Raw genomic sequence first — 22,279 nt, 5'->3', positions numbered from 1 at the left:
CAGAAATAACCATGCCGCCTTGCTCGTTGAGCAAGCGACCTGCTGCCTACATGAGAGGCGCAGTATCTAGAGTGCAGATCTTCTAAGACCTCTCGCCCTTTCTCTGGGGTAACACATTTCAAGAAAGGTTGAATGTACCCTCTCTTGTGGAGTTCCCCTTTTATCATCTCAAAACTTGACGATCGCTTTTTCAGTAAAGCCGCCTGGTAATGATCATCCGGCAAGGTGTCGTCTGTTAAGTATGCCCTGATTGAGTCCATCCAGGTGGAACTTCGATCCAGAACCCCAATAGGATCTTCTTTAATACTTCTCTTCTCTATAACTTCCCAAAAGACGGTTCTTGGAGTATCACAGGAGGCCGAAGAGGCCAGCTTTAAAAGAGCATCCGCCTGATTATTTTCAGACCTAGGCACCTAAGTCAGATGAAACTCTTCAAGAGATCTGACTGCTTGTCGTACCGCCTGCAAATATTTGATCATGGTCGGATAAGTTGCTTCATATTTGCCATTATACTGACTCACTATCAATTGTGAATCAGAGCAGGCGTCTATCTTTCTTGCCCCAGCCGCCTTGCACATGCGGATTCCGGCCAGTAAAGCTTCATATTCTGCCTCATTGTTTGAGGCTTGAAAGTTGAAACGTAGAGCATATTCATACCTGTCGCCCTCTGGCGACTGACATATGACACCTGCTCTACAACCATTTGAGGTGGAGCTCCCGTCCACATAGACCTTACAGACTTGGTCTGGAATTTGAGAATCAGAAGGCCGAGTCATCTCTACAATAAAATCAGCAAAGGCTTGCCCCTTTACTGCTTTCCTGGGCTCGAATGTGATTTTGAGGCTCTGAATCTCTATTGCCCATTTGATCATCCGGCCTGACGACTCCATGGTTGTCAATGACCGTTTGATTGGTTGATCTGTGTACACGACGACTAAATGTGCCAAGAAATAAGGCTTCAACTTTTTAACGGCCATAAAGAGAGCAAGAGCGAATTTTTCCACTAAGGGGTACCGCAACTCGGCATTCTTCAACACATGGCTGACAAAGTAGACCGGGAGCTGGCAGCCATCTCTTTCAGCAAGGAGGACGACACTTAGAGCATGGTCAGATACTGCCAGATACATGTAAAGCACTTCTTTGGGCAAGGGACTGACCAGCCTTGGCAAGGAATGCAAGTGAACTTTCAGTTTTTGGAAGGTTGCCTCAGCATCCGGGCCCCATTTAAACCTTTCCTTCTTCTTTATTGCCTGAAAAAAGTAAAGGCACTTGTCGCCAGACCGGCTGAAAAATCTTCCCAAGGCCGCCAGACAACCTGTTAACTTCTGAACCTCTCGGACTGTGCGAGGCGACTGCATGTCAATGACCGCCTGCACTTTCTCAAGGTTCGCCTCTATACCTCTCTGATTGATGAGGAATCCGAGAAACTTTCCAAACTCAACCCCAAAAACACACTTCTTGGGATTGAGCATGACATGGTGCCGCCTGAGTGTGGTGAATGTTTCTCGGAGGTCCGCCAGATGGTCTGTCTGAAGTTTGGACTTAACAATTATATCATCTATGTATGCCTCGACATTCCTCCCAATTTGAACAAAGAAAACCGTGTTTATCATTCTTTGGAAGGTGGCCGGGGCGTTCTTCAAATCAAACGGCATGATCGTATAACAATATAGCCCTTGATCAGTGGCGAAGGCCGTCTTCTCCTGATCTTTCTTCCACAAAAGGATCTGATAGAAGCCAGAGTAGGCGACCATGAAGCTCATTAAAGCATGGCCGAATGTTGAGTCAACCAGACTGTCAATTTTAGGCAAAGGATAGTTATCTTTGGGGCACGCCTTGTTCAAATCAGTGTAGTCCACACACATTCGACAGGTACCATTCGGCTTCTTTACTAGTACCACATTTGCAACCCAGTCAGGGAAGTAACATTGCCGAATGAACCCTGCATCAAGCAGCTTCTTAACCTCGGCGGCTGCCGCCTGACTTCTTTCTTCACCATGGTTCCGCTTCTTTGCCTGACCGACTTCTTTTTCGGATCCACACCCAATTTATGTACCGCCAGGTCAGAACTGATGCCTGGCATTTCATGAACTTCGAATGCAAAGATGTCTTTGAATTCCTTCAAAAGTTGGTGAAAATCTTTACCCAAAATTTCAAGAGCAGTCGTCCCAACCTTGACTGTTCGGTCAGAACGTGAGTCATCCAGCACTACATCCGTATGCTCACCAGCCAGTTGAGGGCGGAATTCATTCGACCGCTCCTCTGCCAGTGATTGCTATCTTTTTTCTCTTCTCTCGGCCCCCAATTGGGCAACCTTTCTTTTCTTGCCGCCTGATTTTTGAGCAGGCGCATCCTCCTTGATAAGTTCAAGGTCAGTTTTTTCACCACTTGGGCCAGCAACCACCACAGTGGGTTTGATATCCGAGAGGTAACACTCTCGAGCCATTTATTGATCTCCTCTTAGTGAACCGACTGTTCCATCTGTTAGGTTTTGTAGTAACCCACACTACGCAGAAAGAAACCTGCCAAGACCTGCCCCCAAAATAAAAGCAATTAACAAGCAAAACATAATTAAAGGCATAAGAAAGGATAAAAGATTATACCTTTGATGCGTGCTTCGCTCGCAAATCGAGCTCTTACTTCGAAAGCTCGAGCGTCACAAGTGTAAACGCCTCCAATGGCTCGTACCCACGAACCCGACCCAAACGGTCCAAGTCACGAAGGTTAGTCGGGACCCGACCAATAAAAACTAGAGTTTTACGAACTTAGAGGTTTTCTCACCTTAAGGGAGATGCCTCATTCAGTTCTACTCAAGTGGTTTTTCCCAAAACCCAAACTTGGGTATTTATAGGGAAATGAGACTTGAATCTCCCTTCTCCCATCCATGTGGGAGAATTGCATTTTTCCACCATTTGATTTTAATCAAAACAAAATTAGAAATTCAAAGGAATCAATGAGTTACAAGTGGCACATGGAGAGGAGTGGGTAGGTGAGGACCATTCCAAGAGGAGGGGACCATGGCCTTGGTGCCCAAGGCAATTCCCACTCAACTTGGTCCCCACTTGCACAAACCGCCACTCCCTTGCACATGGCTGGCTGGCAGCCTGCCTTGGCTTCCAAGGCTGCTAGCTGGCGCCTAGCACCAAGGCTGGGCAGCAAGCCAGCACACACTCGCACACAGCGCTGCCAGCCAACAAGCACCTCACGCACAGCCAGCATGCGTGCTGCTAGAGAGCCACGCATGCTGGGCGATGCTGCTATGCGAGGCACTACTATGCGATGCACACGCACCACACGCACAGCCCAGCTAGCTGTTGGCTGGTGCATGGTGCTTGCGATGTGCGAGGCATGGAGCTGCTGCCATGGGATGCCTAGCACGCATGTTGCGCAGCGATGCCTAGGGCTGCTGCGTGCCACTGCCCAGCATCATGCATAGCCTTCCACGCCTAGCATGTTGCTATGATGGTGCGTTGCTGCGATGGTGCGACGAGAAATGCTAGGCCTTGCCTAGCGCCAGCGTCTAGCATGCTAGCAAGGCCTAGCCTTGCGATGCTTTGATGCATGGCCTGCTAGCACACACGCAAGGGCCTAGCACGCCTAACATGCTTAGCTTGCGATGGGTCCTGCCTAGCTTAGCACTCACTTGGCTAGGCCAATGCGAGGCTACGGCTAGGCTTATACTTGTAACTCGATTTATTTTGCGTCTCGTCGAATTCTAAATTCGACTCAACTTGCGACGCTCGGTTTCGACGCTCTAAGCTCGATATTCGACGTCTTTGTTTGTAAAACTCCAACGACTCATCAAATCCTTCGGATTAATTCATCGTCTCAGATCGGTTGTTCGATTGGGTTCGACCCAAAGGGTTCTGTCAAGATCAAGCTGTAATATTGATTGTACATTAATATTACTAATTGGAAGCGGCCTCCACCTAGACATTCCGATCACTTGACCTTACTTAAGAATTAGCTTTCCGATAATTCTGAACCCTCTATCGGAATAATACACTTGTTGGAAGGACACCATTCCTTTCACCATCATCCTTCTCAAATTTGAGCAGCATAAGAAAAGGTATAATGACAGCTTCAGAAATGTTTAGGATAGGTCGCCCCAAGATCATGTTATAGGCCGAGATTTCTTCAACCACTAAGAACCGAAACCACCATGTGACGGCCCTCACCTTTCTCACCCAGGTGGATGGGTAGATCCACTCGTCCTACTGGGTGTACGACTCCTCCTCCAAACCCTACTAAAGGGTGAGATATCGGGTGTAAGCAATCAGTTTTGTACTTGAGCTTTGCCAAGCACTTGCTACTGATGAGATCATAGGAACTACCAGTATCTATGAGGATCCGGCCAACTCTTTGGTTGGCCACCTTGCACTCAATGACAATGGGGTCATCATGCGGCCCCTTAACTCCTTCCAGATCTTCTTCTGTGATAACATTCTCTGGGAATGAACTCTTGGCGGTCCGTTCTTGGTGAACGGAATTAATATCTAGCCGCCTGATATTGTCTTTGTTGCCTCTAATAGTGGGGCCGCCTCCTGAGAAGCCACCAACTATAGTGTAGACGACTGCGTCATCTGTATCAGAACTGTCGGCTTGCTGATGGTTCTTTCTGCCCGACTGTTTGTTCTTTGGGGAAGCATTCCCCTTGGACTTCTTGACATAGGAGTCAAGGTCGCCTTTTCAGCCAGGCGGTCCAAGTAGCGCATGAGGCTGATACATTCATTGGTTTCATGACCAACATCTTCATGATAATGGCAGAATTTATCCTGGTTCCGATTGCTTGCAAAACCCTTCATGGGGGCCGGCTTCTCGATTGAGATCCGGCTCTTGATTTCTTTCAGGATAGTTTGGCTATCCTTGTTGAACACATACTTCGGAGAGTATGGTTTGATTTCTTTCTTCTTTTTCTGGGCCGGCTGTCCAGAAGAGTCGGCCGCCCAAACTTCTTTCCTTTTTTTCTCATCTTTATTGGCCGACTGCTTTAGTAGGCTTTCTTTTTTGTCAGACCTTCGTCCATCCGACTGCTTTCCAGTATTACAGAGATCAGTCGCCTGTATATAGGCTTCATCTTCAATCAATGCTTCCTGGAGAGTCGCAACCCTCTTTCGGACCAGGTTAAACATGAAGGTCGACCCATCCTTAAGATCTCTAAAGAAATCAGTGTAGGCTACCTCATCCGACAGCCCTTGGATTTGGATCCTCATCAGGTTGAACCGCCTGATGTATGAACAGAGCCCTTCCTTTTCACCCTGCTGAATGGTCCCTAAATCAAGGGTCGTCTTCTTTGCAGGAATGTTCATAGCAAAATTGGAGGTGAACAAGTAGGCAAGCATCCTGAAATTATTCACACAACCAGTCGGCAGGTTGCCGAACCATTGTTGCGCGATTCCTTTGAGAGTCACTGAGAAACACTTGCACCAAGTGGGATCATCCAATCCTTGGAGATACATTAGGTTGGTGAACGCCATCAAATGATCTTCAGGGTTAATAGTGCCATCATAGGCGCCTACTAGCACATTCTTAACTTTGGCCGGCTGGGCGGCCTCTGTAATTTCCTTGGAGAAGGCGGATGGCTGTTCTCCAAGTCTTAGCAATCGTAGTTTCCAGTCCAAAGGTTGAACGTTTTTTGCCGCCTGTCCTCTAAACGAAGGAGACTGCAAAAAGTATTGTTGTTGCGGTACGTATGACATGTTTGGTACCGCCTGCTCTTTATGAAATCCAGACCGACGGGAGGTACCACATGTCTGACCCTCATAATGTGACTGAGTATACCTCATAGAGATATTGTGCAGACTATCTTGGAAGTCTGAAGTGGAGGCCGACTCTGATAGTCGGTCATTCTTCTTCTGCTCTAGCAACAGCCGAGCATCTAAGTATGTTTTCTTTGACCCATCTGCTTGTATATGACGAATGGGCTTTCTCTTCCCTGGTGAGGGAAAACGATACTTTGTTAAGTTGATCACAGGCGGCTCCCACTTCCTAGAGTTAGGGTGGGGGGTCGCCTCTCGACCCTGTACAGGCTTCCTTCTTCCTAACTGAGAAGGTTTCCTAGCTGACTGCTCCTTCGAGGGAGCAGGCGTCTTCTTATTAATCAATTCTTGGATCTCTCCCTTGAACCCCCTCATGAAAGTCATGAGTTCATTTCTTGTAATAGGAGCAGATCCTTCAGCCGCTTGTTGTTGATCAGGCGGTGAGTCGGCTGGATTGCTGGGTCCAGCTTGGTAATCTACCCGTTCTTTCCTTTCGGTGTGACGGGTGCGTCGAGCCTTTAGGGTCCCGTCTGAGGCCGTGTGTGCTTCAACCTCGACCTCATTCTCAGTATCTTGGTCTGAGTAGACTTGTGGGTCGTCCACTGGACGCCTCTCTTCTGGATTCGGTACAGACTTTGATGCCATCCGAAAGTACTCTCCCCACAGACGGCGCCAAAATGTTTCGAGGTTTTCTGATGTCCTGCGGGAGAGTTACAATTCTGAGACTGGAACCGTGCGCCTGTACCTGCAAAAAAACGGAGACTCCGGATGGTTGGAGCTCCGCCTCCGACGATCAAGTTAGTACTGGCTTTAGGAGTAATAAATGCGGAAAAAAGTATTTTCTCTAGGTGAGAGTAATTAATTGGCGTAATCCCCTTTAACGAGGATTAATTGGAATATTTATATGTCTTGGGATACGTGCCAGTCCTAGGTTTAGGTCAACCTAGGGCTGATTGGGCTTCCACAAGACTGTGGGCCTAGGTGGCCGGCTTTCCCATTTGGCATGGGGGAGGACACGTGTCGTGACACAACTGGTCCTTGGTGGACAGATTAACGCCTAACACGTGGCAGGCTCCTATTGGCCCACGTGCCGGACACATGGCAGAACCTGATTGGTCCACTTGTCAGACGGTGATTGGTAGGGAAAAATCCCCTAATCACTAATTATCTCTAATCTAGTATTGGCATAATCACAATCAACTTAGCATAAATAATCGCAATTGTTATTAGAGGATTTAAAGAATCAATTCATGCATCAATCATAATTGGGCTACCCTAGATCTTAGAATATAAAAACTACTCACACATATTTAAATAAGCAATAACAAAAATAATCAAAGAAAACATAATTGAAAACAATAATAATTGAAATAGGAAAGAATGGAAATGAATACCAATGATGCTTCAATTGAAATAACTAAAAATGTTGATCAACAATAATCAAATCTAATGAAGGACTGCTGAAAAGAAATAAACTAGGGTTCTAGAGAGAGAAAATAAAACTTAAGGAATTAAAAATCTGTTTTCTAATGAGGATTACAAGGGGTATATATACCCCTAATGAAATCAAATCCCAAAAATAATAAAACTGGATTCCGCAACACACTGCTCGGTCTGACCGGGCGAGCACCGCCCGATCGGGCAGGTGGTACCTCATTGCGCTACATCTTCTTCGTAGCTTTCTCCTCGTCGCCCGAATCAATCGGGCAAGGGCTGCCCGATCGGGCGCAAGGCACACTTGTTGGCTGCCTTGCACTTATCTTTGTAGCTTCGTAGAACCTTCAACCACCACGCGCCCGGTCCAACCGGGCACACATAGCCCGATCGGGCACGTGGGATAAATGGCTTAGCTTGCCTTAGTTCTTCGTAATTAGCAGCTCACAGCAATCCTTCTGTGCCCGGTGCAACCGGGTAAACATGGCCCAACTGGGCACAGAAGAAACAGGGTGTTTGCTTGCATTCCTTCTCAGGCTTAGCTTAGCTCGTGTTTAGCTCGGTTCTTCATCCTTGTTCACTAACACCTCTATAAACGTTCAAAACGTGTCCGAATCATCCCAGAAACTTCAAATTCCTGTAAAACTTATAAAAAAAACATCCAACACAATAGAAAAGAGATTGTTAGGGAGAAACGGCTCTAAAGAGCCTAAAATCATGCAAGAATGTGATGTAAAATCGGGATAAATTTATGTATAAAACGTGTACATCAAGCCCCCTACCCAAGGAAGTACTATACATATATTTAGCAGTCTCTGACCATGCTCTTAGTGTCGTCCTCCTTGTTGAAAGGGACGGCTGCTAGCTCCCAGTCTACTTCATCAGTCACATCCTAAAGAACGCTAAGTTACAATACCCTATGGTTGAGAAGTTTGGACTTGCCCTCTTCATGGCAGTTAAAAAGTTGAAGCCTTATTTTCTGGCACATCTGGTTGTGGTCTAGACCAACCAGCCAATCAAGCGGCCATTGACAACCATGGAGTCGTCAGGCCAAATAATCAAATGGGCCATCGAGATCCAAAGTCTAGAGATCACCTTTGAGCCAAGGAAAGCATTGAAGGGGCCAGCATTCGCTGACTTCATAGTAGAACTAACCAGGCCGACTGATCCAGAGAACTTTGAGCAAGTTTGGAAAGTCTATGTGGACGGGAACTCTACAATGAACGGTTGTGGAGCAGGCGTCATATGTTAGTCCCTTGAAGAGGACAGGTATGATTACGCCCTACGATATAAGTTCCAAGCCTCGAACAATGAGGCGGAATATGAAACCCTTTTGGCTGGCATCCGCATGTGTAACGCGGTCGGGGCAAGAAAGATAGCCGCCCGTTCTGACTCACAACTGATCGTAAGCCAATACCATGGTGACTATGAAGCCACGCATCCGGCTATGATAAAGTACCTACAAGCGGTAAAGCAGGAGGCCGGGATACTTGAAGAATTTCACCTAAATCAAGTGCCCAGGTCCGAAAATAACCAGGCGGACGCCCTATCTAAACAGGCATCATCAGCTTCCTACGACACACCAAGGACGGTTTTCTGGGAAGTAATGGAGAAACGAAGCATCGAGGAGGACCCTATTGGGATCCTAGAAAGAAGCTCCACCTGGATGGACGACATCCGAACATACCTAACAGACTGTACCCTGTCGGCTACTCACTCAGAGGCGGTCCTACTGAAAAAACGGGCGTCCAACTTTGAAATGCATAAAGGGGAACTCTTCAAAAAGGGCTATCTCCAACCTCTCCTCAAATGTGTCACCCTGGAAAAGGGGCAAAAGATCTTAAAGGACTTGCACTCAGGATACCGCGCCTCCCACGTAGGCGGCAGGACCCTAGCTCGAAGAACCAGGCAGCAGGGATATTTCTGGCCAACCCTGAAAGCAGACACTATGGAGATGGTGAAAAAATGCGACAAGTGTCAGAGGTTTGGCAAGCTAATCCATCGTCCGGCCACTGATCTGACGGCCATACATAGCCCCTTACCATTCGCCAAGTGGGGCATGGACGTCTTGGGTCCGTATACACCAGCAACAGGCGGACGGAGATACATCCTGGTAGCAGTCGACTACTTTACCAAATGGGTAGAGGTCGAGGCTGTCAAAGGTATCAAGACCAAGGACGTTATCTCATTCATTTGGAGGAACGTCATTACACGATTTGGGGTGCCTATGTCAATGGTCTTTGATAATGGTCCTCAGTTTGAGACGCCTGTTCTCAAGAACTGGTTGGGGGATCAAGGAATTGCATACAACTTTGCATCAGTTGGCCGACCCCAAGCAAACGGCCAGGTAGAAGCTTTCAACAAGATTATCTCTGACGAGATCAAGAAAAAGATTGAAAAAGCAGGCGGCCTATGGGCAGACAAACTTCCACATGTTCTCTGGGCCATAAGGACGACTGAAAAAGGGGCGACTGGGGAAACCGCATTCCTCCTGACCTATGGGACAGAAGTTGTTCTACCCATTGAGCATTATGAGCCGACTCTTCGTGTCATGTTGTATGACGAGGCGGCCAATTGGGAATCCATGCGCCTAGCATTGGACTCACTCCCCGAGCATAGGGGCAACGCAGCCCTACGCCATGAAATCTACCGTTTAAGAATGACCAGATCTTATAACAAGAAAGTACACAGGCGTCCACTGAAAGTGGGGGACTTTGTACTACGGAAAACGGAAGTAGTCGGCTAATTAGTTGGGGGGCTAATGAGTTGGGAAAGCTAACTCCCACCTGGGAAGGACCCTACCGGGTCTATGAGGAAGTTAGAGACGGCACCTATCGCCTGAAAACACCACACGGCCGGCTCCTACCTAGAACATGGAATGTAGACAATTTAAAGAAGTATTACTTCTGAATGATGTAATTGTACAAGGGTTATTAATAAAACTTGCAATTATTTCAATAATTTTTACTTTTATCAGAGGGGCATGCCGCCTGTACATTTGCAGTCGGCTAATTATATATTTTACTCATTAGAGGGGCATGCCGTCTGAAAATACAGTCGGCTACTCTTCATAGAAGAGGGTCGCCTGAACCTGAAACAGACGGCTACTGTCATATACTCCAGCCTAAGGTAACTTAGCACCTACGTTCACCAAGAACTAAACAAGGCCTATAGTCGGATGATCAGCCCAGGCGTCAGGCCGATTGACCCTAACATAAAAATTAAACTAATACGACCTGTCCCAACATCACAGCAGGCATCCGGCGACATCCCTCGGGATGAGATTTGTCGCACAGAGCAGCTCCCTTTTGGGTGGAATAATGCTCTATAAACTATAAACAAACTGACCCGAACAGTTGTCCCTAAGGACAACCCCGTTGCCGTTTACACGAGACAAAGATAACTACTGCCACTAACCGAACCAGTGGTAGTCAGTTTACATCTGAGTCGGATGACCGCCTGTCATTACTTGGGATAAATGCAGACGGTACCTTTTGAGTTAATATCCAAGCAAAACTTGGCGAATCAGGGGGGCCAGCCGGTCTACGCCGCCTGGTACCTCTACTACTCAAATCAATCTAGTTTGGAACCTGAAAGGTACAAGAACATTTGTTTTTTGGCAAACAAGGGTACTTGGCCACTATTCCAACTAGGTTCACCAATACAAGCACAGTTGCACATACCAGGGGCCTCGTCCACATGGACAAGCGTCCTGTCTCTACCAAACATCAACGCCTTGTAAACTGTAGATACATTTTGGCATAATTTGGGTTAATAGCCAACGAAACGTGGCGAATAAAGGAAGTCAAGCGGCCTCTGCTGCTTGACCCTCCTACTACTCAAACAAAAGAGGAAGTGACTGGATAACCAATCGCCCTCCCTTGAATGGAACCAAAAGTACTAAAGGACCCCCTGTTCTTGAAAATAGGCGGTCGTTCACTACTGTTCCCTCTTGACCTAATAAGGATACGTCTATAGCAAATACAGGAGGATCCCATCAAACAAGCGTCCCGATTACAGACGGCATGTTCCCATCAAACTTTGAAAATAATTAAAATAAAAGTAGGCGTTCAACCACCTAGGTAGTGCCCTTATAAGAACAACGCAAGGCCTACTAAAATAGGACGACTATTCCTCAACTAGGAAGCTACCCACGATGGTCCAAGGCTTGGTGAACCCTGCTAAGATCTTGATACTTGTCCTCTCAACTACGCCTACTACGACCATTGCTTAAAACCCTCAAACAGCTGCCTGTGCCCAAGCGCGACCAACAGGCGGCCCGGGTAATGTTCGTAAAAAAAATCCAAGTCTGGGAAGTCTGCTATCCCAATCTTTCAACAGAAGGCCGACTGAACTTATGACTGACTAAGATGTTACCTACTAAGATGTCGGTTGTGATACCTACTAAGATGTAACCTACTAAGATGTCTTCTATACTTAGCAACATTCAACATTCAAATGGAAAATTTTGATGCAAAAAGGAAGACAACAAGCGAGAACAGTCGGCATGATAAACAAGCGGCTATTAAAGACATTCTACACTTGGCAAAAAGGAAATAACAAAATAAAGATTGATGGACAAGACGACCAAACAGTTGTCACATTCATATATAAACAGTCGGCCATAAAGACCGGCAAAAATATTCATAGACCCCGACCCCTTGGTCGGGTAAAAAGATACAAGAACAAACGGCTCGCAGGCTGAAGAAGAGTTGAAAAAATAAACAACTAAGCATTAGAGAAGGGGGTGTCATTAATGGCGGCCGCCTGATCAGCTTCGGCAATGGGCGCCTGCTCCTCTAGCACATTCTCTTGTGGTTCATTAGCAGGCGCCTGATTTTGATTGGTGTCCGCCTCCTCTTTCTCAGTCTCCCCTTTGTCGACGACCGCCTCCTCCTCCTCCTCTTCGTTCCTATCCTCACCATCAGAAGAGGAGTCGGCCGCCTCATCCTTCTCTTCATCCTCATCAGTCGCCTGCTGCATAATCTTGATGTTATACTCTTTAGTGTAGGCGGCGAATTTGGACTCCCATTGCTCATAGCCTAAGTCCGGGAAGAGGGCAGTCCAGGTCATCCTTATAATGTTTGAAGCATCCTCCATCATATCTTAGGCTAGGGCCATCTTCTCAGTCTCAGCCTTAGCACTGAGTTGCTTGGACAAGGTCTCCTCTTGGCTGGCCAGGCGCTCCTTGAGCTTTTTGTTCGCCTTTTTGAGCTCATCGGCCGCATGTTTTACATGTTTAAGCGACTGCAACTGGTCTTGAAGATCCTTGACCGCCTTCTCCAGCTCCAAGTTTTTTTCTTGGCCGCCTCCAATTTGGTTTTGACCTACAAGGTGGCGGTCGCCTGATAATACAAGATGTCATTTGTCAAAATTTCATTCTAGGCAATCTGAAACATTGCCTGGTCACAATCAAAGGCGGCCATGGCCTTCGCAGCCTTTACCTCCGTGTTATTTTCGTTGATGGGGCGGCGGAGACCATGTATGCGAAGCAAGGCCTGTGAATCAACAAAATAGGTGTTAGAATCTTTCAAAAAACAGGCGGCAGTTAAATGCTAATGATTGTCTAATGACGAAGAAAATTTATCAAGTTTACCTCAGAGAGTAAACCCATGATAGAGTCCAAGTCAAGGGTACCGACTCCCCTGACCGTTTCCCTTTCCTCTAAAGGAATGGCCTTGACCATAAACTTGGCCATCTGGACCAAGTCCGGCTCCTGATGGCTGCCTGCAATGAGAAGTATAGAAAATTTATCAGATAAGAGGGAAGCAACAGGCCTCCTGACCTAAGAATGTCTAAATTGACAATGTAATCCAGGAAATCAATTATACCACTTGGAAGCCGGGCGTCCCTAGGGACAACTGTTTGTTTCGCCCCACTTTGGGGGGTCCGCGCCTGTTTATCAGACGGTTGTTTCCTGGAAGAACCAAGCGTACTCCCAGCCGTCTGCTTTTGAACCTTTGGGTTCGGTTGCTCCAAGGGAGAGGGTCTGAGTGCCCCACCCTGCAACAAGAAGTCAAGATCATTAAACATAAAAGAAAAGAAAAGTAATGCAAAGAACATGACCAAGTGTTGAAGGCTCACCTTGGACGTCTCTTTTGAGGGAGAGTCAGTAGAAGACTGCTTCTGGTTAATTATAGCCGCACGAAGAAGGGCGGCCACCTTCTTGGAAGCAGAGATCTTGTCCATGGCTTTATCTGCAAAGGCAACTCAGAGTTAGTAGAAATTCAAGAAGAACAAAATGTAAGAACATAAAAGGGGCCGACTACCTCTAGGGGTCCGTTCACTAAGGCCACAGACGGCCAAGAAATACTCGTCAAACAGCCAATTAAATTTAGGTATGCAGTTCAAGGGGATTGACTGTCATACCCCTGTAGCAGAATTCGCTCTGATCTCTACTTTGAAGAGACCTTGATCAAGGATCTCCTCCTTGGCCTTACGAGGAACAGGCGGCAGGCTAGAGCCTCCTGCGAGGAGAGGTGGATCCCTGTTCCACCTATTGTACCTATTGTTAAGAAGTTTGTTGGGGCTAGAAACAATGAAGAAGGTGTTCCTCCGGTCCTTCCACTTGTTCTCCTTCCCCCTTGTCATCAAGTAGCCCTTATGGCTGGAAATCTGATACCACCCAGTACTGCTTGCTTTTGGGGTCCGACTCAGATAATTCATTTGGGCGAATGCTGCAAAATTTGGTTCAACCCCATACATTTCACAGCCGGCTACGAAGCCTAGAATGTTGGACCATGAGTTTGGGGCCAACTGCTAGAGCCCCACCTGGTATCCATCCAGGATTTGTTGAACAGCAGGATGCAAGGGGAATCTTAACCCAGCCTTAATGGCCGCCTCATAGCATCCAAAACAGGCGTCCCCGTAGCTGGCCCCCTCCGACCAGACTACTGTATCCTTAACATCCGGCACATATAAAAAGTAGTCAGGACCCATTACATGGTCCGCCTAAAAAGTCCCTAACCTCTCGGACATGGCCTTAATTTCGGTCTTTTGGGACATGACAATAGAAGGGAGTGTTCAACTCCCTATGAGAAGCAGACGGCTCATCCTAGCTGACTCCCTTTTCAACCGCATAAGACGCTCTCGCCTCATGAAGACGAGAATGCTCTCCCTTTTCAACCGGATTTTTCCCGCCACGTGGACCAGTAACCACCTGCCACGTGTTAGCCACGTGGACCATTCAAGGGGGCTGCCACGTGTCATGCTCTAAGAGGTCCAACATGGATCAATCGCGCCATGCCACGTGGCCCACTATCAGCCAACCTGGAAAACGGACAATTGGGCCCGAATCCTGAGGCAAGCCCAATCAGTCCTAGGTTTACCATATAACCTAGTATTGGGCACGTACTTCGAGGCTATAAATACACTAATTAGCCTTCACTAAATACATTCAGAATAAACTAATCATCTCACCAAGAAAAGCCTAAATACACGTGCATACTACTGGCTAGACCAGACTTAGCATTAATTGCACTACTTGATCACTCCTCCCCATAGAGGAACCAGATCACCTTTACTTTACACACCTTTTTACTCCTAAAACACGTTCTAACTTGATCGTCGGAGGCGAAGCTCCCACCAACCAGAGTTTCCGTTGTTTTGTAGGTACAGGCGCACGGATCCAGTCCCGGAATTGTAACTCTCCCGCAGGACATCAAAAAACCCTGAAACAACTTTCATTTGATTCAAAAAGTTTTGTTTGAATGTGTTTGACTTTATTTATATTATATTATCTTTGTTGAATGCATTTCACTTTCATTTGATTCAAAAATCTTTGTTTTAATATGTTTGACTTTGATTTGATTCCAAAAGCTTTGGTTGAATGCATTTGACTTTCATTTGATTTTTTTTTTTTTTGGTAAGTAAGAGATTTTATTAATACCAAAAAGGAGGCAAGCTCTCAAGAACCACCCCTAGCCTAGGAGAAGCCACCTTCTAGGAAGGGGAGAAAACTAGCCTCAAGTGGAATGACACCTTCTAGGAAGGGCACACCACACTAGGACTAGCACAAGGAAAAGGAGTAAAACCTTATCAACAAACTACAACACCCCCTAAGGGCCAACATACAACACAGAAAACAAAACAACAAGAAAACAGCCATACAACCAAAGACTAGGGATACAACATAACCAACATAAAGCTAAACAGACTGTTTAAGCTTAAACAACCATTTGACTTGAGCTCTAGACCATGAACTATTAATCAATTGCTGGCTTCTGTCAATAACTTCCAATCTGATAACCCTGCATAGTTTTTGAGGGTGGATCACAGCCTTTTGCCAATAGGAATGGTTCCTAGCAAGCCAAACGTGATACAGTAAAGCAATGAGAGTAGCTAGCAAAACCTTCCTCTTTGTCTGGTCTTTGACACCTCTAATCCACATTTTCCAAGCTTCTTCAATATTACATGTTCTGAACCTTATACCAATCCAGGTACAAATATTAACCATGCAAGCCTTACTGTATCTACACTTGAAGAACAAATGCTGCAAGGTCTCAGGTTCCGAGCCACATAACAAACAGGCCTCTTCATTACAAATTCCCAGCCTGCACAACCTATCTCTCAATCTTAATCTGTCATGAACAGCCAACCAAGCTATGAAAGAGTGTTTTGGAATATTGACCTTATTCCAAATCCATTTAGTCCAACTGACAGCAGATAGGTCACCCTGTAGCCATTCATAGCCTTCCCTGATTGAAAAACCACTTTCAACCTAGTTTTAAGACTCAAATCCTGCTTTCATTTCATCCTTCACCTTGCAAATCCTTTTCTAAGCCCATCTTGATCCCTTACTTGGCACATAGTCCCACCAATTTTTATCCTTAACATAAACAGCATAAACCCATTTAACCCACAAAAATTCCTTCTTACAAGCAACTTTCCAAACTTGTTTACCTAAAGCTGCCTTATTCCACAGTGAATAATTTCTGATGCCAAGTCCACTTGTATCCTTAGGTTTACAAACCCACTCCCAGGATATAGGGGGGCATTTGGAGACGGAAGTACTACCATCCCATAAAAAAAGCCCTACAAATCTGATTCACTCTATCAATAACACTCTTGGGAAGCAGGACACATTGAGCCCAAAAGGAGTAGAAACTTATCAAGATTGAATTTAGAAGGACCACTCTACCAGCCATAAGACAGGTGTCTACTAGACCAGCAATGCACCTTAGCCATCATTTTATCAATGAGACCATCAAAATCACTCACTCTAAGGTATTTAGAATTGAGAGGGATCCCTAAATACCTAAAAGGAAATTGGCTTTCAACAAACCCTGATCTTTGCAGAATCTCTTCTTTCACAGTATCTTGAACATTACCAAACATTTTGGTTGTTTTCTCCTCATTAACTTGAAGACCCGAGACCAAATGAAAAGTTTTAAGAGCCCTAGTAAGAAGGGAGATAGACCTTTTATCACCGTGAGCAAAAAGCATCAAATCATCAGCAAACACCAAATGGTTCAACTTCAAAATTCTACATCTGTGATGAAATTTGAACTTCGATTTCTACCCAATTTTTTTCCAGAAGCCTGGTGAGGTATTCCATGCGTATCACAAACAGTAGGGAAGAAAAGGGATCCCCTTGTCTAATACCTCTAGATCCCTTAAAGAAACCATGACTACCCCCATTAATCATTATTGAGTAAGTGGGAGAGGTAACACAAGCCATGACCCATTTTATAAACATGACAGGAAAACCCAGAGCAGACAACATGTTCTCAATAAAAGGCCATTTAACAGTATCGTAAGCTTTCCTTATATCCACCTTGATTGTGCACCTAGGAGGCTTCCTCGTATTCTTATAATCTTTTACAAGAACTTTCATTTGATTTAATTAGCTTTGTTGAATGTATTTGACTTTCATTTAATTCTAAAAGCTTTGTTTGAATGTGTTAGAATTTTAATTGATACAATTAGCTTTGTTGAATGCATTTGACTTTCATTTGATTCAAAAAGCTTTGTTTGAATGTGTTTAACGTTGATTTAATTCAACTAGTGTTGTTGAATTTTTTTTACTTTGATTTAACTCAATTAGCTTTGTTGAATGCATTTGACTTCCATATGATTCAAAAAGTTTTGTTTGAATGTGTTTGAGTTTGATTTGATTCAATTAGTTTTGTTGAATGCATTTGACTTTCATTTGATTTAAAAAGCTTTGGTTGAATGCAATTGACTTTCATTTTATTCAATTAGTTTGTTTGAATGTATTTGTCTTTCTTTTGATTCAAAAAGCTTTGTTGAATTTGTTTGACTTTGATTTAACTGAATCGGCTTTGTTGAATGCATTTGACTTTCAATTGATTCAAAAAGCTTTGTTAATGTGTTTAACGTTGATTTAATTCAACTAGTGTTGTTGAATAATGCTCTATAAACTATAAACAAACGGACCCGAACAGTTGTCCCTAAGGACAACCCCGTTGCCGTTTACACGAGACAAAGATAACTACTGCCACTAACCGAACCAGTGGTAGTCAGTTTACATCTGAGTCGGATGACCGCCTGTCATTACTTGGGATAAATGCAGACGGTACCTTTTGAGTTAATAGCCAAGCAAAACTTGGCGAATCAGGGGGGCCAGCCGGTCTACGCCGCCTGGTACCTCTACTACTCAAATCAATCTAGTTTGGAACCTGAAAGGTACAAGAACATTTGTTTTTTGGCAAACAAGGGTACTTGGCCACTATTCCAACTAGGTTCACCAATACAGGCACAGTTGCACAGACCAGGCGCCTCGTCCACATGGACAAGCGTCCTGTCTCTTCCAAACATCAACGCCTTGTAAACTGTTGATACATTTTGGCATAATTTGGGTTAATAGCCAACGAAACGTGGCGAATAAAGGAAGTCAAGTGGCCTCTGCTGCTTGACCCTCCTACTACTCAAACAAAAGAGGAAGTGACTGGATAACCAGTCGCCCTCCCTTGAATGGAACCAAAAGTGCTAAAGGACCCCCTGTTCTTGAAAATAGGCGGTCGTTCACTACTGTTCCCTCTTGACCTAATAAGGATACGTCTATAGCAAATACAGGAGGATCCCATCAAACAAGCGTCCCGATTACAGACGGCATGTTCCCATCAAACTTTGAAAATAATTAAAATAAAAGTAGGCGTTCAACCACCTAGGTAGTGCCCTTATAAGAACAACGCAAGGCCTACTAAAATAGGACGACTATTCCTCAACTAGGAAGCTACCCACGATGGTCCAAGGCTTGGTGAACCCTTCTAAGATCTTGATACTTGTCCTCTCAACTACGCCTACTACGACCATTGCTTAAAACCCTCAAACAGCTGCCTGTGCCCAAGCGCGACCAACAGGCGGCCCGGGTAATGTTCGTAAAAAAAATCCAAGTCTGGGAAGTCTGCTATCCCAATCTTTCAACAGAAGGCCGACTGAACTTATGATTGACTAAGATGTTACCTACTAAGATGTCGGTTGTGATACCTACTAAGATGTAACCTACTAAGATGTCTTCTATACTTAGCAACATTCAACATTCAAATGGAAAATTTTGATGCAAAAAGGAAGACAACAAGCGAGAACAGTCGGCATGATAAACAAGCGGCTATTAAAGACATTCTACACTTGGCAAAAAGGAAATAACAAAATAAAGATTGATGGACAAGACGACCAAACAGTTGTCACATTCATATATAAACAGTCGGCCATAAAGACCGACAAAAATATTCATAGACCCCGACCCCTTGGTCGGGTAAAAAGATACAAGAACAAACGGCTCGCAGGCTGAAGAAGAGTTGAAAAAATAAACAACTAAGCATTAGAGAAGGGGGTGTCATTAATGGCGGCCGCCTGATCAGCTTCGGCAATGGGCGCCTGCTCCTCTAGCACATTCTCTTGTGGTTCATTAGCAGGCGCCTGATTTTGATTGGTGTCCGCCTCCTCTTTCTCAGTCTCCCCTTTGTTGACGACCGCCTCCTCCTCCTCCTCTTCGTTCCTATCCTCACCATCAGAAGAGGAGTCGGCCGCCTCATCCTTCTCTTCATCCTCATCAGTCGCCTGCTGCATAATCTTGATGTTATACTCTTTAGTGCAGGCGGCGAATTTGGACTCCCATTGCTCATAGCCTAAGTCTGGGAAGAGGGCAGTCCAGGTCATCCTTATAATGTTTGAAGCATCCTCCATCATATCTTAGGCTAGGGCCATCTTCTCAGTCTCAGCCTTAGCACTGAGTTGCTTGGACAAGGTCTCCTCTTGGCTGGCCAGGCGCTCCTTGAGCTTTTTGTTCGCCTTTTTGAGTTCATCGGCCGCATGTTTTACATGTTTAAGCGACTGCAACTGGTCTTGAAGATCCTTGACCGCCTTCTCCAACTCCAAGTTTTTTTCTTGGCCGCCTCCAATTTGGTTTTGACCTACAAGGTGGCGGTCGCCTGATAATACAAGATGTCATTTGTCAAAATTTCATTCTAGGCAATCTGAAACATTGCCCGGTCACAATCAAAGGCGGCCATGGCCTTCGTAGCCTTTACCTCCTTGTTATTTTCGTTGATGGGGCGGCGGAGACCATGTATGCGAAGCAAGGCCTGTGAATCAACAAAATAGGTGTTAGAATCTTTCAAAAAACAGGCGGCAGTTAAATGCTAATGATTGTCTAATGACGAAGAAAATTTATCAAGTTTACCTCAGAGAGTAAACCCATGATAGAGTCCAAGTCAAGGGTACCGACTCCCCTGACCGTTTCCCTTTCCTCTAAAGGAATGGCCTTGACCATAAACTTGGCCATCTGGACCAAGTCCGGCTCCTGATGGCCGCCTGCAATGAGAAGTATAGAAAATTTATCAGATAAGAGGGAAGCAACAGGCCTCCTGACCTAAGAATGTCTAAATTGACGATGTAATCTTGGAAGCCGGGCGTCCCTAGGGACAACTGTTTGTTTCGCCCCACTTTGGGGGGTCCGCGCCTGTTTATCAGACGGTTGTTTCCTGGAAGAACCAAGCGCACTCCCAGCCGTCTGCTTTTGAACCTTTGGGTTCGGTTGCTCCAAGGGAGAGGGTCTGAGTGCCCCACCCTGCAACAAGAAGTCAAGATCATTAAACATAAAAGAAAAGTAAAGTAATGCAAAGAACATGACCAAGTGTTGAAGGCTCACCTTGGACGTCTCTTTTGAGGGAGAGTCAGTAGAAGGCTGCTTCTGGTTAATTATAGCCGCACGAAGAAGGGCGGCCACCTTCTTGGAAGCAGAGATCTTGTCCATGGCTTTATCTGCAAAGGCAACTCAGAGTTAGTAGAAATTCAAGAAGAACAAAATGTAAGAACATAAAAGGGGCCGACTACCTCTAGGGGTCCGTTCACTAAGGCCACAGACGGCCAAGAAATACTCGTCATACAGCCAATTAAATTTAGGTATGCAGTTCAAGGGGATTAACTCTCATACCCCTGTAGCAGAATTCGCTCTGATCTCTACTTTGAAGAGACCTTGATCAAGGATCTCCTCCTTGGCTTTACGAGGAACAGGCGGTAGGCTAGAGCCTCCTGCGAGGAGAGGTGGATCCCTGTTCCACCTATTGTACCTATTGTTAAGAAGTTTGTTGGGGCTAGAAACAATGAAGAAGGTGTTCCTCCGGTCCTTCCACTTGTTCTCCTTCCCCCTTGTCATCAAGTGGCCTTTATGGCTGGAAATATGGTACCACCCAGTACTGCTTGCTTTTGGGGTCCGACTCAGATAATTCATTTGGGCGAATGCTGCAAAATTTGGTTCAACCCCATACATTTCACAGCCGGCTACGAAGCCTAGAATGTTGGACCATGAGTTTGGGGCCAACTGCTAGAGCCCCACCTGGTATCCATCCAGGATTTGTTGAACAGCCGGATGCAAGGGGGATCTTAACCCAGCCTTAATGGCCGCCTCATAGCATCCAAAACAGGCGTCCCCGTAGCTGGCCCCCTCCGGCCAGACTACTGTATCCTTAACATCCGGCACATATAAAAAGTAGTCAGGACCCATTACATGGTCCGCCTAAAAAGTCCCTAACCTCTCGGACATGGCCTTAATTTCGGTCTTTTGGGACATGACAATAGAAGGGAGTGTTCAACTCCCTATGAGAAGCAGACGGCTCATCCTAGCTGACTCCCTTTTCAACCGCATGAGACGCTCTCGCCTCATGAAGACGAGAATGCTCTCCCTTTTCAACCGGATTTTTCCCGCCACGTGGACCAGTAACCACCTGCCACGTGTTAGCCACGTGGACCATTCAAGGGGCTGCCACGTGTCATGCTCTAAGAGGTCCAACATGGATCAATCACGCCATGCCACGTGGCCCACTATCAGCCAACCTGGAAAACGGACAATTGGGCCTGAATCCTGAGGCAAGCCCAATCAGTCCTAGGTTTACCATATAACCTAGTATTGGGCACGTACTTCGAGGCTATAAATACACTAATTAGCCTTCACTAAATACATTCAGAATAAACTAATCATCTCACCAAGAAAAGCCTAAATACACGTGCATACTACTGGCTAGACCAGACTTAGCATTAATTGCACTCCTTGATCACTCCTCCCCAGAGGAACCAGATCACCTTTACTTTCCACACCTTTTTACTCCTAAAACACGTTCTAACTTGATCGTCGGAGGCGAAGCTCCCACCAACCAGAGTTTCCGTTGTTTTGCAGGTACAGGCGCACGATCCAGTCCCGGAATTGTAACTCTCCCGCAGGACATCAAAAAACCCTCAAACAACTTTCATTTGATTCAAAAAGTTTTGTTTGAATGTGTTTGACTTTATTTATATTATATTATCTTTGTTGAATGCATTTCACTTTCATTTGATTCAAAAATCTTTGTTTTAATATGTTTGACTTTGATTTGATTCCAAAAGCTTTGGTTGAATGCATTTGACTTTCATTTGATTTTTTTTTTTTGGTAAGTAAGAGATTTTATTAATACCAAAAAGGAGGCAAGCTCTCAAGAACCACCCCTAGCCTAGGAGAAGCCACCTTCTAGGAAGGGGAGAAAACTAGCCTCAAGTGGAATGACACCTTCTAGGAAGGGCACACCACACTAGGACTAGCACAAGGAAAAGGAGTAAAACCTTATCAACAAACTACAACGCCCCCTAAG

General features: G+C 45.5%; 1 protein-coding gene across 1 annotated transcript; it reads right to left on the bottom strand.

The window, feature by feature from the left end:
* Positions 1–15,339: 15,339 nt before the first annotated feature.
* Positions 15,340–17,028, bottom strand: LOC110708221. Its single transcript, XM_021886308.1, has 4 exons — positions 16,763–17,028; positions 16,333–16,611; positions 16,010–16,204; positions 15,340–15,889 (listed from the first exon to the last, which is right to left on the bottom strand). Exons 1-4 carry the CDS (start codon positions 17,026–17,028, stop codon positions 15,340–15,342), a joined length of 1,290 nt encoding a protein of 429 aa, XP_021742000.1.
* Between the last annotated feature and the right edge of the window lie 5,251 nt (positions 17,029–22,279).

Source organism: Chenopodium quinoa, unplaced genomic scaffold (genome assembly GCF_001683475.1).
Source record: "Chenopodium quinoa cultivar QQ74 unplaced genomic scaffold, ASM168347v1, whole genome shotgun sequence".
Lineage (NCBI taxonomy): Eukaryota > Viridiplantae > Streptophyta > Magnoliopsida > Caryophyllales > Amaranthaceae > Chenopodium > Chenopodium quinoa.
The sequence above is the reverse complement of the archived record's forward strand: the minus strand, read 5'-3'. Positions and strand labels throughout refer to the sequence as shown.